This window comes from Centroberyx affinis, unplaced genomic scaffold (genome assembly GCF_046629955.1).
Source record: "Centroberyx affinis isolate AG114_WGS23_722 - 3 ecotype Tasmania unplaced genomic scaffold, CSIRO-AGI_Caff_v1 ptg002864l_1, whole genome shotgun sequence".
NCBI lineage: Eukaryota > Metazoa > Chordata > Actinopteri > Beryciformes > Berycidae > Centroberyx > Centroberyx affinis.
In genome coordinates, this window is record NW_027280999.1 from 44393 (window position 1) to 62261 (window position 17869).

General features: G+C 41.2%; 1 protein-coding gene across 2 annotated transcripts; it reads left to right on the forward strand.

The window, feature by feature from the left end:
- The first annotated feature begins 608 nt into the window (after positions 1-608).
- On the forward strand, positions 609-15514 carry LOC139658280 (sodium- and chloride-dependent GABA transporter 2-like). Of its 2 annotated transcripts, XM_071536364.1 has the most exons (16): positions 609-618; positions 1128-1334; positions 2357-2491; positions 3245-3385; positions 3680-3797; positions 4573-4626; positions 5564-5693; positions 6428-6562; positions 9269-9372; positions 9558-9682; positions 10275-10387; positions 10611-10748; positions 11106-11208; positions 13239-13339; positions 14434-14583; positions 14762-15514. In XM_071536364.1, the coding sequence occupies exons 2-16, from the start codon at positions 1145-1147 to the stop codon at positions 14927-14929; spliced, it is 1905 nt and encodes a 634-aa protein (XP_071392465.1). In that variant the 5' UTR covers positions 609-618; positions 1128-1144; the 3' UTR covers positions 14930-15514. The 2 variants fall into 2 exon arrangements, with proteins under 2 accessions (XP_071392465.1, XP_071392467.1); XM_071536366.1 differs by lacking the exon at positions 609-618 and having other exon boundaries at positions 1240-1334; positions 2422-2491.
- The last annotated feature ends 2355 nt before the right edge of the window (positions 15515-17869 follow it).

A 17869-nucleotide genomic window follows, 5' to 3' on the forward strand; every position in this document is an offset into this window, starting at 1 on the left:
GGTAACAATCTCATACATCTCATACAACAATCTCAAACATGATGACTGACATTGTGTTTCAGGTTACAACACAAGCAAAACAATCAGGTTAGGCATGAATAAATATACGTACTGAAATAATGTGTTGTCGATACTGTACGCGTTACGGCTTCAAAGAATAGCGACAGGAATGTATGGAGGGTAAACCCACTTAAACTCAGTTTATCCACTTTTTTTATTTGCGGATAGAGCACCCCTTGTCTTTTTTAGGCTACAAAAAGTCATCATAAATAGGCTACATCATGCCGATATACAGTAGATTTGTATTTTTTTTATTTTTTTTGAAGTGCATAAAAACGCTTTTCTGAAAAGATAATTAGGCTAATTCTTATTCATAATGGTCGTTGCCTTATGATGATCACCGACTAGATGTCAGCGTATCCCCACCTTTTAGTTTACCGCTCCATCACTGAATAGTACTTTATTTCTATAGACATGGAGACAAAAGGGGAGCTGTCCCTCTGCTGGTGGAGCTCCTCCTTAGAATAAGGCTTTTGTTCTAACTTTGCTCTCTGCAAGTCAGTCAAGGAATTTTACATCGCCGGTCGCCGCTGCAAAGTCAGCTCTGAAAACTCGTGAGTGAGTATATGCATTCTCATTTGTTATTATGAGGCTATTAATAATACTGAGTAGGCATAAGAAACTCTTAATTGTCTCGTTATGTTTTGCAGTTCTTTTCATAGTTTTTGCAACCCTCTTAAATAGCATAAGCCTTTTTCGTTATAGTTATATTTAGAGTTATAGCTTTGTAGTCAATTGCATTTAGAAGATTGTTTTGTCAGAACTTTTTTCTTTTGGCGTCATTGTTAACCAGCCCAGGAGACTTTAATGTAGTGCAATAACTAGGATGTTTATTAGAGCAGTTCAGTGAAGTGGATGTGTTGAGGAAAATTTTGGTTAGGTGTGGAGAAGGGGCGGGACAAGACATGAAAACTTTACATTATTAGGGCCCCTGGTCAATTAAAGTGTAATAACAGGGTTCCTATTTATCCATATCAAGATAAGGGTATGGAAGAGAGGTGGAGAGAACAAGACAGAAATCACACCAGTTACTGCATTTGACACGTGTTCATGTGTGCATACAACAGAGAGAGAGAGAGAGGCAATGACCGAGGAAACAGCCCGAGGAGCCCCTCTTGGAGACTCGGGGCCCCAGAAAGGGGTTCCTGAGGATGGGGTTCAGGCGAGGGGCAAGTGGGCCAACAAGATGGAGTTCCTGCTGTCCATGGCTGGAGAAATCATCGGCCTTGGAAATGTTTGGCGCTTCCCCTATCTGTGCTACAAGAATGGAGGAGGTGAGAGAGTGTTTGGAGAGAGGTTAGAGACGTATGTGGTGCGATGACTAGTCATGAGCAGGTGGAGGGTGTTTGCTTTTCCAGTCTAGTCTGGAAGACATTATCACTGATCCATCACGTGTGTGTGTGTGTGTGTGTCTACATGCATGTTCCCTGTGTGTGTTTACATTTAACAAAGCGAGAGAGACAGAAAACAGACCGAGAGAGATCATGGGAGGTTGATCATGAGAATGAAGAAAGGGGTGTGAGAGAGAGAGAGAGAGAGAGAGAGAGAGAGGGAGAGAGAGAGGGAGAGAGAGAGAGGGAGAGAGAGGGAGGAGTGAAAGAGAGGGAGTGTATTGCCTCAGGGACTTCACTCACTCTTACAACACTGTGGGTGGACTTATTTCAGGGTTTATGTCAGAGATTAGGGAACAACAAAAATCATACATGCATCCATCAAAAACAAAGGCTACCAGGCTTGCTATTGGCTGCAGATTACTTTATAATCATCTCAATGGCTCTCTGTATCCACTCGATGAAAGAGTTCCATTCAAAGTCGTCCATTCTTGTCGCTGTAGTTAGGAAACATTTCATAATATCCCATAAATTCCCTATTGATATTGCATAAGCTTAATGCAATAAATCTTATCTCCGTATAAGTTCTTGTCCCAAAAATAATCCATTCTTTAAAACCATTACTCAGCTTTTATTTAACCGTTTGCACCAGTGGATCTTCAAGTGGGGTCCTTAAGGGAATAGGGAATAGTTTAATTTCACTATAATTTACTTCAGTAGAAATTATTGCAATTAAAGAATGTTATGACTGTTCTAATCATAGGTTTCACTTCTACTATCGTCTCCCCACGAACAGTGTAGACAGTTTAGTCTTCTCAAAACTCTTCCCATATGTGAGTCTGTGGGACTAAATGTTATCAAATGGGGATTGTGTTTATAATGTGTGTTTATTTGGGGGGTTCGTGACAGTAAAACATTTGAGAAGCCCTGGCGTGAGACTTCTTTGTGGGTATCTGTATTCGCAGGTGTCTTCTTCATCCCTTATTTCGTGTTCCTCTTCTTCTGTGGTATCCCTGTGTTCTTCCTGGAGACGGCACTGGGCCAGTACACCAGTGAGGGAGGGGTCACCGCCTGGAGGAAGATATGTCCCATGTTTGAGGGTAAAAACAAGGCTTGGGCAGATTCTTGTAGCATGACACAAGAATTTGAAATGTATACATAAGAAAAAAACAAAAAAACAGGCACATGATCCAAAAAACATCATATGGTATTGGTTTGCACTCTGGTATGCTCTAAAGGCATCCAACATAGTTAGCTGTTAAGTCTTATATTGTCATGGTTTCCATTCAGATCCTCAAACATTAAATGATCACAGTGGCCTTGTCAGTTGTTTTAAATTAGTGCAGATATGTAACCTTTCTGAAGGGGTTATAAGAGCTAGTTTTTAAATTTGCTGCAATTTCACTTTGGCAAAACATTTTACTATTGGCAAAATAGTTTTACCAACTCTGTAGAAGTTCAGGAGCAGTCAACCTGCAACATTATCTGCCTTGGGAATCCCCAGGCTTTTTTCCCAGAGTCTCAATTTTATTGAAAACAGGCAAAATTGCTTCAGGACACATAATTAAATAATAGCCTCTGTGCCAACCATCCTGTGTTTGTAAATGTGTTACAAACATGAATTTTAGATTAGTTTAAAACAAAAGGGAGTGGTAGGGCCTCCAAAGTGGCCAATGTTGGTGGCTGACTGTTCATATAAACGTCAAACACTACAGATGTTTTACCAGAGTGCAAAAAATAAACATTTAACTGGAAAGAAAACATGCAGATCTCAGTGTTGGAGACAGGGAACCAAACCAGGACTGGAAATGTCCACTTATATAAAACCACTTTGTGAAAACTGTGTCCCACAGGTGTGGGGATTGCGTCCCAAGTGATCGTGATCTACCTGAACATCTACTACATAGTGGTGTTGGCCTGGGCCATCTACTACCTGATCAACTCCTTCAAATACCCGCTGCCCTGGTCCACATGTGACAACTCGTGGAACACTGGTGAGGAGGGGGACGGTGTGGGAAGAACTAACACAGATCAGACTGCGTTATGTTAGACATGTATACACACGCCTGTGTATTATTAATCACCAGCGCTTAACACCAAATCTTGCTCTGCTTGTTTTGCTTCCTCTGCATTTGGATACACATGAAAGCGGCTGCCACTTCCTTTACTACTGAATCTAAAAAGATAAAGATTGTATAGACTTAAGGAATTGGTTGCCTGTTGTTCCCTTTGTTAAATGTGGACAAATCACCCCTTGCCCCTGTATCTCTCTTTCCTCAATCTCTCAGACATGTGCCACAACCGCCTTAGCTATTTCGCCAACCCCCATATGTTTCACCTTGGGACCAACTGGTCATTCCTAAACAACAGCACTATATCCGACTACTCTGACGACTACACTGACATGTAAGTTGCACTACGATTTCTTTTTATCCTGCTGTAGCTGCTGAAATGTTATTAAAGATAGGATTTATGATTTTGTTACACACATTGATCCGCTCAGGTCTAATTAATTGACTGCTACAGTTGTGTGATTGTGTGTATTTATATGTGATACATTGAAAGAATTATAAGTAATAAATGCAGCAGGTTTGGAACACACCCATACATAATGTGTTGATCAAGGAGGGAGAGGCTAACATCTCTTTTTGATTACTGCCTGGGGACAGCTGCAGGGTGAAAAGTACACACACTAAATCTAAATGACACACATCAGGTCTAGCTCTTACAGTGGTTGAAGGTACTTTTTATATTGGATACAAATCTGCCAATGGGTGGGGCAATTTCACTGGTTTCCAATTCAGATCAACTTGTCATTTTTTTGATACGACTGGAACGATCTGCTTTAGATATTGAAGATGATGTTTTTAGAAATCCCTGAATCAGTTGAAACTGCATTAGAAATAAATTGAAATCTCACAGCATTTTCTTCACTTGTTACTTGTTCACTTGTTGTAAAAAAAGACAGAATATGAAACTAAATGATTTAAGATGCACATTTTTTGCATGGTTAGGGTTAGGGTTAGTGACACTATCTGAAATGTCTTGATGTGGTAAACCACACTGGTACTCCAATGTTTACAATTACTATTTGACTGAGGTCTGATCCTCAATATTGCTTTGCTTCCTTCAGCTGACTGTGATTTATGTCCTTCTGTCTTTATATATTGTATATCTCCAGCAATGAAACTTCCAGCTTTATGGGAATCAAGTCACCTGAAATGGAATTCTGGATGTGAGAAATGCACACACACACAGACACACACACACACACACCCACACAACCCTAACCCTAAACCTAACCACACGCGCAACAGACAACACAAACAACAAACAATCTCTCTCATTGTCTTTCTCTCTCTCTCTCTCTCTCTCTCTCTCTCTCTCTCTCTCTCTCTCTTTCTCTCACGCACGCACACACACACACATCTTGCTACATGAGGCAGCTTTGACAGTATTATCATCCACCCCAGTGTGTGTGTCTTTGGGGCAGCATTCCTCAGTGATAGCACTTAATGCTTCCCAGATACCAAGAGGCCATCTTTATTCTCAGGCTGCTGAGTGAGGCTGATGCTAATGGACACAAAGAAAGGTGAAGCAGGGCCACCCAAACACAGCACACAACAGGAAAATGAGCCAATTACACTCCTCGGGGAGCCATAGACTGACCAATTACTGCAGCCGATTCAAATTCCCCTTTCTCTCATTCTCATTTATCTCTCATGTCAGACATTTCGAAACACGGTTGCTGTTCTCCACGTGATAAATTCCGGATTTGGTATGAGGAACTGATATTGGGAAATCATCTGACATCTACTCTGCACTGCCTCTCCTCGATGAGAAAAATATGTGTTGTTTTTTCTGCAGTTTTAAAGTCTAAGCCGCCCAAAGTAAACTAAGGGGGATTTGAACATCTGTATTTATGGCGCAGATGTCTGCTGCCTCTCGGAGTATTTAACTCTGTCTCCATATGGACACAATAAAGGGAAAGATGGCTTTGAATGTGTTCTTCTTGTGTTGTTTTGTCAGCTCACATTTGTACCAAGTTGGATTTATTTGCAGTGGGAGAAAGCCTTTGACAGTAGAATACAGAGTGCGGTTGTGTGCATTGCATGTGTGTACATCCATCATTCAGTATGTTTATTTTAATGTGTGTGATCTCTTCCCCTCAGTAACCGTGTGTTGAGGATGTCAGATGACATGTCGCTGGGTAAGGTACACTGGGACCTGGCTCTGTGTCTGCTGGCAGCCTGGGTGATCTGCTACTTCTGCATCTGGAAGGGAATCAAGTCTACAGGCAAGGTGAGTACCGACCTAGCTTACAGACAGTATTACACTGAATGTACAAATTAGTACGGACATCTTCCTGATACTGAGTTGCAGCCCCTTTTTGCACAATCTACACCTTTATTGTGTCAAAGCTTCTCAAACTCGTCTGCTTCTCTTTATCTGCATCTCCTCCTTTGTGATTGGTATAGATTTAAAGTCCCCATGAAATGAACTCCCATTACTTTTACTGTCCTGGAAAACACAGTATCTTTCATGGTGACCTCATGCTGCACTAGGCATAAATATAATTTTCTAACCAATAAAACCATCTGATTTTTTGAACAATCCCACCCATCTGCACCCCTCCCATCAAATAAAACTGCCTTTCTCTCCCTGACTCATATTCCATTGGTTTAGAGTTTAAACCAATGGAATATAGACAGATATACAGAGATATAGAAAATAGACTTTTGAATGATACCTTACTGCGTTATGTAAGTAAATGCATCAAAACCAGGAAGTAAAGATGCCATTCCATGGGGTCTTTAATAAAGCAAATCAACAAGATAATTGTTTTTACATGGATTCACCTCATCAGTGCACTTCATGAGTAAGTGTCCCTAATATGTTGCACATTCAGTGTGTATCACTACAGGCACATGGAGGGCAGGAGCACATATTGTACGCTATTTTCCTAGACATGTAAGCAACCATGTTCTAAGTATGTGTGTGTGTGTGTGTGTGTGTGTCTATATGTGTGTTTGTAGGTGGTGTACTTCACAGCTACATTCCCCTACCTGATGCTGTTCATCCTGTTTATCCGTGGGGTGACCCTCCCGGGGGCGGCGGAGGGCCTGAAGTATTACCTCATGCCCGACCTCGACAAGATCGCTGATCCCGGTGTAAGACCTCGCTGTCGCAAACTGCTGATTTCACAACAAAGTTTAGTTTAGTCAGAAATAGGACATTACAATCACAATGCACAGCACACCCGTTTTGCTGTTTCAAACTCCTGGATGAAGTTGTGCAACTCAATATGCATTTCCAAAGTAAACACATGCAGAAAGAGTTTATGTTCTGTCATTTGAAATGCAGTTCACAATTTTGGCCTCAACTAGAACGCCATATCTCGCCTTCTCTCACGGAACTTGGTGTCTTTAGTAGATTTCTCTCTGTTCTGACAGGATGAATACAGTCCTGTTCTTCTCCTCCACCTCCCCCTCCTTTTCTCTGCCTTCACTCCACATCTCCAGTCCCAAGACGGAAGTGAGGTCTTAACAAGAAAAACAAACCAAGAACCTTTTCAGAAAGACGTTTATCAAAGAAAGCTTCCCCCCTTGAGTATACGCTAACATCAACACACAGTAATAAAAAACAGTTCTCTCCGTGGGGGATTTTTAACACATTGTGAAGGGTATATTGCCCTTACAAAAATTCCAGGTCTGTAACTTTTGCTTTGCAGCTGAAACTGAATTCAGCACTCTACTACCATTGCAAATTAGATGATAATCCAATGAGAAGTTATCGAATTTTAAGCAGATAAAAAGCAAAGCAGCAACAGCGGCCTCCATAAGGCGATATTTAAAATTAACTGAAGCAGTCGAAACACCATAAGCACAGTATATTAAAATTCATACAGCAGACCTGTTATTGTCGACTTATTCACTTAGCATAATGATGTAATTTCCAGACTGAATAGGCTGCTGAAAAAGCAGAGGGCGAATTCTGGATGTGTTGCCAGGCAATGGCACAATGACAGCATCTGTTGCAGCTAGCAACAACTGCTTAACAAAAGAGACTTTCTCCAGCAGCTAAATGGATAGGCTCTTCCCCTCTCTCTCTCTCTCTCTCTCTCCCTCTCTCTCTCTCTCACACCCTCTTGACAGTTCAGTAGTGTGACTTCACAGCTTCAAGGGTCAAATGTCATCACTGAAAGGTTAAGCCTCATAATTCCTATTGTGGGGTCACTTCCTCTTCCTCTTTACAAGACTTAGAATCCGAGTGTGTGTGTGTGAGTGTGTGTGTGTGTGTGTGTGTGCATGGTTGTGCCCATATGCATTTGCATGGGTGCCGTAATATGGTATATATGCATCTCCGTGTATGTGTAGATCCACACATTTTCATTCTCCACACCGACAAAGCACAATGGCGTAGTGTTTCTACCCAAGAAAAATTGAGACTTATCTGGGCCGAAGTTGCACACTCAGAGAAGCCCCCTTGACATTCATGTTAAGAGTTATTTTTTTCCCGCTCTCTCTCTCTCTCTCTCTCTGTCTCTCTGTCTCTCAGTCTTCATCTATTTGACTGGATTCCCTTGTGACTATCTCATTTCAACCAGCTCCTTCACAGAGGATGCGCTGGGGTTTTCACCTCCTTACTAGCCTAAATAGAATACTTACCCAAAGCCAATCTTTTGAAGAGCAGGGGACATGCTTGTGCTTTTTCAATCATCTCAATTGCGGTATTTCATTGTCTCACATCTGGCTGTTACAGTTGGAAGGCGGATTTCTGGCTGCCCCAAACTGAACTGTATAGAGATGTATTGTATCTTCGGACAAAGAACTAGTCATACAGCTCTAAACCATCTTGAGAATCCAGTTACATACTCATGGGTGTGAAAATATCACAGCTGAAATTTTTAGCCAGAAACACAGGGAAGCTATGGGAATCTCATTTGCAGAGCAACTTTGGAAGCAGGTGAAAGCAGTTACGGGTCAGAGTGCAGGGTTATGCAAGGCCAGACGCTGTTGAAAACAGATCTGGTTGAAATGCGTGCTTCAGCTGCAAAGGAAATCTTAATGGGGTTCTGGTCTGGATCTGGAGTCTGTTTTATGTGGGTGTGTGTGCGCTTTTGTCCATGTGTGCGTGTGTGAGCTTGTATGCAGTACAGCAGAGATGGCTTGGGACCACTTTCATCAAAATAAAATGCCAATGCATGCTTGTAAGGATATAACAGTTTCCTCTTTGTCCTGTGTTAGATGTGAGGGTTCCTTTGCCATAGACTGAGGCCCCGAGGCTGGAAATAACTGGGGCCCAACATGTGGCTGGATTAGGGGCCAGTATATTGGCTTGGAGCCTAGCAGACTTTATCTTATAGTGAGTGATACTCACAACTCTGTGGTGCTTCTAATGTTAACCAGATGCTGTCAGGGCCTGCAGACACATTCACAGGCACATTCACACAAACAAACCCACCCACCTACATGCACGCACACACACACACACACACACACACACACACATTCATAAACATGCATGCAGTTGTGAACACAATGACACACAGATACAAAAAATAAACGGGAAGATAGACACAAATAACAGTGCAAATATGCATGTACATGTTCACACACTCACATGCTGAAATTGGATCATTATTGATGTTGGTATAAAGCAAAGCTGTTTGTTATTGTACAGTTGTAGTTAATCGTGTTGACCTGACTAAAAGCTTTTTATTGTCCTGCAAGGGAAGGAGTTGATGGGAACCATATGCTCTTGGTTCTTTCGACACTGTGGAATTTAAAGGTTCTAAATGCCTCATATGTAGCTATTACATTTTCTCTCTCTCTCTCTCTCTCTCTCTCTCTCTCTCTCTCTCTCTCTCTCTCCAGGTATGGTGTGATGCAGGAACCCAGGTGTTCTTCTCCTATGCTGTGTGTCAGGGAGTACTAACGGCTCTGGGGAGCTACAACAAATACAACAACAACTGCTACAAGTCAGTGTCCTTGTGTCCTTCCACACACACACACACACACACACACACACACACACACACACACACACACACACACACACACATACACTTGTCTAGTTACCTCATCTTACTCTGCTCTCTATCATTACTTTCACAATTATGCAGCGATCTGTTCTTTGCCAGTCCATGGTTCTGTTGTATTGTAGGGATTGTTTGGCGCTCTGCTGTCTGAACAGTGCCACCAGTATCTTTGCTGGCTTCACTGTGTTCTCTGTGCTGGGATTTATGGCTCATGAACTGGGCGTACCCATATACGAGGTTGCCGCGTCTGGTGAGCTCATTCCTCACTTTCTGTCTTTCTCCTGTGCATCCTTTATTTGTCTCTTTTCACTGTCAGCTGCATGTTGTAAATTTTGACACTAAAGTATCTCAAATTAATTGCTGAATTTATTTGTGATGCATCGTGGCCTCAATGTGGACACCATAGAATTACAACAGCCACTAATGTCCACAAGATGGCATCTTATGTTCAGATACAGCTAATAAATATTTTTTTACATGAGTGTCTCCACTTTTACAATCATGGTGGCCAGTGTTGATGCTTAGGTTAGAAAAGAGGGATGTCCACCTTCTACAGTTTTGATTCCTTCATCTTGACAAAGGGAGATTTTGGGCATAGACTGTTATACAAGTGAATCAAATTCTAGTATATCTGTGTCAAATGATTGTGAATCCCTACACTTGTGGACTGCAGCACAGTAGCATCAGTTGGTGTGTATGCCTGATGTGTTGTATGTTATGCCGTAAATGTATGTTTTTTGTGTTGGTGTTGGTCTATGTGGGACAATAAACAGCTATTCTATTCTATTCTGTTCTATTCTATTCTTTTCTATTCTATTCTATTCATGTATTTCTACATACAGGTCCTGGTCTGGCCTTCATAGCCTATCCTAAGGCTCTGTCATTGCTGCCTGGCTCTTCTTTCTGGGCTGTGCTCTTCTTCCTCATGATTATTTTCCTGGGCCTGGACAGTCAGGTATTGCAATGCAACATGAAGTTGTGTGTGTGCTTTATGTGTGAATTGGTTGTTAGGTGTCAATGTGGAGGCGAGCAAGGTGTGTATGTGTTTTTCTGTTGTGCATCTGTGTATATAGTTTGAAAAACATTTGTGTGTATCAGCTTCAATATGTTCTCTTGCTTTACGGCATGTGAACTGCAAATGCATGCTAATCTTTTTGTTTCCCCCTTCCTTCCTGCAGTTTGTGTGTGTGGAGAGCCTGGCTACAGCCATCACGGACATGTTCCCACGCTACCTGAGGAGGCCGGGCAGGAGAGAGATACTGGTCCTGGTCATCGCCGTGGTCTGCTTTCTGCTGGGGCTGCCGCTCATCACTGAAGTAAACAACTGGAAGCATAAAGGGAGTTTTGGGGGGAAAAGCCTCAGAGGGGAGTAAAGATGAGATTATCACAAGAGCCACAGATTTGTTCATATATAAGAACGGGGGATGGTGAACAGTTAAAGTGTCTGTAAATAAATTATACAAGAAATTAAGGGGTTTTATTTCATGATTTATGTCAAAAATAGGAATGTCATACCATCTCACCCCTGCTACAATTGCCCAGAGTCACAGGCAATTGCAAAATAAGGAGCAAAGGGATGTAGAGGGTAAGTTAGAAAAAGACAGCATGACTAAACCTCTTTCTGTCCGCCTCAACTGTTTTTCTGCCTCTCTCTTCCTCTGCCCATGTTTCAGGGAGGGATAGTCCTCTTTCAACTGATTGACAACTATGGTCCCAGTGGAACCAGTCTGCTGTTCATAGCCTGTTTCGAGTGTGTCGTCATTGCCTGGGTGTATGGTAGGTGACATCACTGGCCGTTAACACTGCGCTATACATACACCCCAGAATAATTTTGTAAACCCCAATTATTTTTAGAAAGTCAAAATTTTAATAAAAATAGGCTGAGGACAGATGCAGGAGATAGGCATGATGGTGACTTCTATGATAACTTTAACTGTATGGAATATCTAATTGTTATCTGTACAATATCTATGTGAAAAGCAGCTTTTCATATCTTTGGAGTCACACTGTGTTAACTCTGTATGTTTTCCTGACAGCAGCACTTGTTTCATACAGTATAATGAACTTATCTTTATCATCTTATCTATAAAAACCAGCTCTGCACGAAACGCTTTGAGATTCACATTCATTTTATTTTTATCCAGAGTAACATTCGAATGTATTAACGGCTCTGCCTAAAAAAAAAACAAGAAAAATAAAAAGAACACTTTGATTAGAGTGAAGCAATAATGGGATTCCCTGTGTCTTACATGATTGAGGATGTTTGGAGTGAGTTCTTTTATTAGAGGTCAGAGGTCATCATTAGAAACTAATTTTTAGTTTTCATCTTTACTCATCAAAAAGCAACTGTCTTCATTTTCTTTGACTTCTATGCAGCTTTTCAGTTTTGATACTTCTTATTTAGTGCTCATTGTTTTCTTTGGTCACTTTTCTGTTTCTTGTTTCATCAAAACACTTGACATACTTCAGGGACTCCAACAGAGAAATGGTCATGAATGGGGATTTAGCCGGGACATCAGATGGCCCAGTTTAGCTCTCGAAAGAGATTGAGACCCTCACCACAGGAGAATTTATTGTCTCAGACAGCACTCCCTCATGGAACAGAGGCCTGTCTCTGGTGTGTGGAATTGAGTGGAATGAATCCCCCCCTACTGGTCCTCCAAAGCCACTAGCAGCACTTCTAGTCTCCAGTCTGAGATCTGGACCAGGCCAAACCTGCCTCGCTCCAAACACAAACAGTGTGATGCAGAGGATGGGTGCTGGCTTTAGACTTCCTTTTTATATCCCTTCATCTCCCTTTTCCTTCCTTTTTTCCCCACAAACGTTTATGGCCTTTTCTATAGGTTGTCTCCTCTCCTGTCACCACCAATTCCCCCTTCATTATCAGAGATATTACAGACCAAATTATTTTGGTGGAGACTACCTGTGTTGTGCTCATCTTTCTCTTCATTCTGGATATCATCTCTCAGAGAGTCAGCACTGTATTGATATTGGAAATTCTTCACTTGCAGCAGCATATTCATTGGAAGTGCTCTCACCAACACAGTGATCATGCATATGCTAAATTTCTGTGACGGGCTCTGACTCTGAGAGTTGCATTTCCATTTCCAGAAGTGCTTGCTCTTCGGAAGTAGGGTTCAGCCACGCACTCTGCCTATTTTCCTCTGCAAAGTGAGGCTCTGTCAGATATTGATCAGTTTCTGGAGCTGCCTCCTCTTCCCAAGATGAGTTGTTTGGCCATTCGTTCTGCCTCTCTGCCTCTCCAGAGTGAGCCTGTGGATCCTGTACTATGTCTGGAGATACTTCCACACCCAAATTTTAATTTTGCCCACTCATTCCCTCTCTCCTCCTGGATGTAGTGAGTCTCTGGATTTATTTCCATCTCAGGAGCTGCCTCTGCTTCCCCAGATCGATTTGGAAACTCATTCTGCCACGCTGCGTTGAAATATCGTCTGTTGATTCCAACAAAGGAGCCAATGCGACTCTCTCCTCTTGTGAAAATTAAAACGTCTTTATTAATAGGGCTACAATACAAATTTAAAAAATGCACCAAGGCATTCTGGCATAGCTTTTTAAATTTGTACAGTAGCCCTATTAATAAAGGCTTTTTAATTTCGCCTTGGATCCTTTGTTGGAATCAACAGACAATATTTCAACACCACTAGATGCTGCATCACAAAGCTAAGACTTCCACATCTCAATGTGTTTTCAGTCAGGGGCCCCATGTGTTTGAGAGCGTTCCCTATAAAAATAGGACAATTGTGTTCCCTTTGATTGACGAACAACTTCTGGGCATGACGTTGCAGGTGCCGACCGTTTCTATGACAACATTGAGGACATGATAGGGTACCAGCCATTCCCTGTGCTGAAGTACTGCTGGCTATTCGTGACGCCGCTCATCTGCGGGGTGAGCTGCACACACCTGGGTCACATTCTTCTTTCTTCATTCATCTCCTTTGTGTCTCTTTCCTCTGTCCCTCTTTCACCACACTATTGCTCTCTGTCTTAATTTCAATTTTTTCTTTCATCCTTTCATTTGTATTCCTCATTTTCTACCTTATATTAGTTGTATATCAGTTAAACTATAAAGGGGAGACCTTTTGCTGCCCCCTCACCACCCCTCCTCTTCCCTTCTTTCTGTTTCTCTCCCTCCTGGCCTTTTGACTTTGCTGAGTGTTGCAGATATTCCAATCTGCCATATCAGTAATTATATGCTTGAGCTAAGATATGGGAGAGGAATGAAGCCGACTTTACCTGAAAACATGTAATTCTGCTCTGTTTCAAGACACACTTCAGTGCAGCCATGATTCATACAAGAGCCAAAAATAGCTGTAGTAATTTAGAATTAGAGTCAGTGAGTCAGCGAATTGCCTCCACCAGTGAAGTTGGAAGGAGGTTGTGTTTTTACTCGTCTGTTTGGAAAGATAACTCAGAAAGTAATGAATGGATTTGGATGAAATGTGGTAGACAGATAGCTCTTGGCCCAGTTGATTTTGGTAATGATCCGGGTCTGGGATTTCCACTATTAAGACTATTTTCATTTTTTTGCCATAACTATTATGCTGCGTTCAAGTGCTGGTAGGAAGATCCGACATCCGGGACTTCCAAAAAGCATTGCGTTCACATGTTATTTTCTCTGAAAATCAAAACCAGATTACAAACGATAAATAAATATAAACCTTTGCTGAGGCTGCAGCTTTGCAGGTTGGAGAATTGTTCAGAGTTGGTGAATGTTTGCAATTTAAGTGGCTTCTAGTTAACAATGGGTTCTTCACCTCTCTATACAAGTGTGCCTTGACACAGAGAAGAAGTTGATTTTATTCAGGTAAAGTCAGCTCCATTCCTCTCCTCTACACCTTATCTTAGTGCTGCTTGGCAATTTGAAGAGTTGTTATTCTTTTCTTTGTATTGGTTGTTAAATTACTTTTTTTCCTACACACAAAGCACACCAGTACTCTTGCTTCACAACATAGGCCTGACTTGACCTTTCCTTCCCCCTAGCTGACAATGGTGTATGACCTGATGCGCAGAGGAGGCCCTATAGCTGTGTATGACTACCAACCTGGCTCCTGGGCTTCCACGATGGCCGCTCTACTCATCCTAACCCCGCTGATCTGCATCCCAGCATACATTCTGGTCTCACTGTGTCGGGTGGGTGGACTTCAAACCAGATGATGTTGTAATAGAAATTACGCAATGGATTTGTTACATTTTTATTGTTTTAATTGTTAATTTAATTGTGACCTAAATCTCATTCTTTCTTCTTTCTTGTCTATGTGTGTGCGTTTCATAACAGTATCTTTAACTGTACTGTGCCCAATTCTCTCAGAATCCCAACCAGATGACTACACCATCCAGTGATCTGCGTCAGGCTCGGCCACAGAAGCCAGTGCTCACCCTGTGCAGCCACGTCATCTTCAGGGCACAGGAGAAGCCACCCAGGCCGGCCGGCGAGAGGCACGAGAAGCTGATGATGGAGGAGGCGAGCGGAGTCTGACGCGTGCTGATGACACACGCAGACCTGCAACCAATCACGGTGCTGAGACGGGCGTTTTCGCAAGACCGCCATCGACGTGCCCCAATTTGTACCAACAAAGTTTTAATCATATGCAAAGTGTTAGAAATGTTTACACCTGTTCATGAATATTCAGGGAGATCCTCTTGTGTTTTTTATCTTTGTTAGTACATTAGTCTTTACCTTCCTTCTATTTTTTATACCATGACTGGCTACCTAAGAGCCAAGGAGTGTTACCAGTATGTAAAACTCAATAATCTTGCTTACTACATTAACAAATTTCTGCAACTGGCACATTTCAGTTATTACCATATGTTTACCTGTGATTCTGAATTCTGATTGTATTAGATTCCCCATGTTCCACATTAAATTGATCATGGAGTCACATCTGTTACATTCAGTAAATTTAATCTCATTGATTGCAATTTGAATAGGATAGGGGGCCATGGATTCTGGAAAAGTTACTTTAAAAGTACTGATGATGATGTAGCAGCCAATAATGTAATAACTACCATTAATGTAATAACTGCCAATAACGTAATCATTTTTCCGTTCTTAATGTAATAAAAGTCGATAATGTAATAACTGGCCAATAATGCAATACAATTTTCTGAACCAATAACGTAATAACTTTTTGCGCATAATGTAATAAGTTATTACATTATTGGCTGGTTATTACATTATTAGCTGGGTTTAAAAAAAAATCATGAAAATGTAATAACTGGAGCCGATAATGTAATAATATACTTATATCACTTTATTTAAGTTTTATTTATTGGCTATAAAGTGTCACACTTCCATGACACTTACCTTTACTGTTGCCTCTTTCAAATAGCTGCTCAAAAACCTGACCACACACACACACACACACACACACACACACTAGGAATTATGACTATTTATTTGTTGTTTGTGGTACATTAATCGGTTGGTGAGAACTAAGTCTTCGACACAAGCTCTGAAGGACCAGGGTTGAAGGTTAATTTGAGATGCAGCAGCACTGTGTGTCAAGTTTTTCTAGTAATAAATCTGTAATAAACAATGTTTTGGTTAGGCGCCTATTCAAATTTTGAAAGTTTAGAGTGTATAAGGGCTTAGAACATTATAATGGAAGTATATGATGGCCATTCCCGTGCTCAATTATGTCTCATAAGTTGCTGCAGCAATTGTTGGGTTGATACCATTTGTTACACAGATTTGGTGCAAAATGTAATCATTTTTGACCACTTGAGAATTGATAAAAATTGTCAAAAATCCCTCCAAAATACCACATTAAGGCACCAAGACCTTGAGGAACACCACAGAAAAATTCATGCTGTGCTTTTGTATCAAAAACTTTTGACATTTGGAGATTTCTGTAAGAATTGCATTTTTCTGCGATTGGATGGCAAGCACTTCTGTTCTGGAAATTGCTCAGACCCCCCCCCCCCCCCTTATTGTCAATATAACATAGGAAAGCCATACATCCTCGGAATGCCCTAGGTCTCTAGTTTGTGGTTGTAAAGTTTCATGAGGCTGTGTACACATTATCCTAGAGGTCACAATAGGTCATTTTATACAGTGAAGTTTCAAAAAATGGTCTCACTACAATGAAATGGCTACTATGGGGGCTAACATCATCACACATGAATACAATTGGGCTCATTGGATCCGCAAGAGTTTCAGCTTTCAAGTCATACACAATTTATGCAATTCCAAGACTGTTTAGGGACCCCAGTATGCATAAATATTCAAATACACCATTTTTAGAATAGGCTAAAATAACAACATGGGACATAACTGCATGGGATTAGCATACAGTGGGCATGTCTGTAAAGGGGAGACTCGTGGGTACCCATAGATCTCATTTTCATTCAGATATCTTGAGGTGAGAGGTCAAGGGACCCCTTTGAAAATTACTTAGGTCTGGTGACATGTAAACCGAGATCACTGTAGTGTGTGGCAGTAACATTGAAGCTAACGGTTAGTGCAAGAATGCAACAAAGTAATGTAATAACCAGCCAATAATGTAATAACTTATTACATTATGCACAAAAAGATATTACGTTATTGGTTCAGAAAATGTATTACATTATTGGCCAGTTATTACATTATTGACTTTTATTACATTAAAAACTGAAAAATTATTACATTATTGGCAGTTATTACATTAACGGTAGTTATTACATTATTGGCTGCTATAGATGCTATCATGGTCAAAAGCTCATAGAGATGTAATTGTTTTTTTAAATTATACATCACTATTTCAGTCTACTAAACTGGACTGATGAATGTTTTTGCTGAATGTGCACACTGTTTTCAACTGCATTATATTTGTTGATGCCCTGTATAAAGAATGCTGATAAACAATATATATCTTAATAAACATATCAATATAATCAATGTCCAATGGTTCAATGTGTCTCTTTTGATTCTGTTCATATTGATTTCCGGCACAGAGAATATAAACATTCAATACTGGACAAACAAGTTCAACATATTCAGATTGTCAGCTGTCAACTTGTTCAGATTGTCAGCTGTCAACTTGTTCAGATTGTCAATGGTCAACTTGTTCAGATTGTCAGTTGTCAGTCAGTTCGAACAGATGTTGCTGCTTCTGCTGTGTGGCAACAAAACAAAAATATGCTGCAGATCTGTGTCTCTTCCCACCTCAGCCTCCCTCTCATCCTTATGCCAAAAGAGAACTTCACCCAAGGTCACGAAGCCACAAATAGACTGTGTATTTGTGTGATGTCATGATGTCATAGGGTACGTGTGATTGGTGAACATGAACTTTATCAGGCCTCGCTCTGTCAAAAGGCCAAGCTCAGTCATCTGTGTAATCCAAACCGGCATTCAATTAACAGCCAATTCCGCCCAGTTGCCCCTTCCCTCCCCTCCACCCCCAACTGTACAGAGCGATCCTCCGCTCTGTGTAACTTT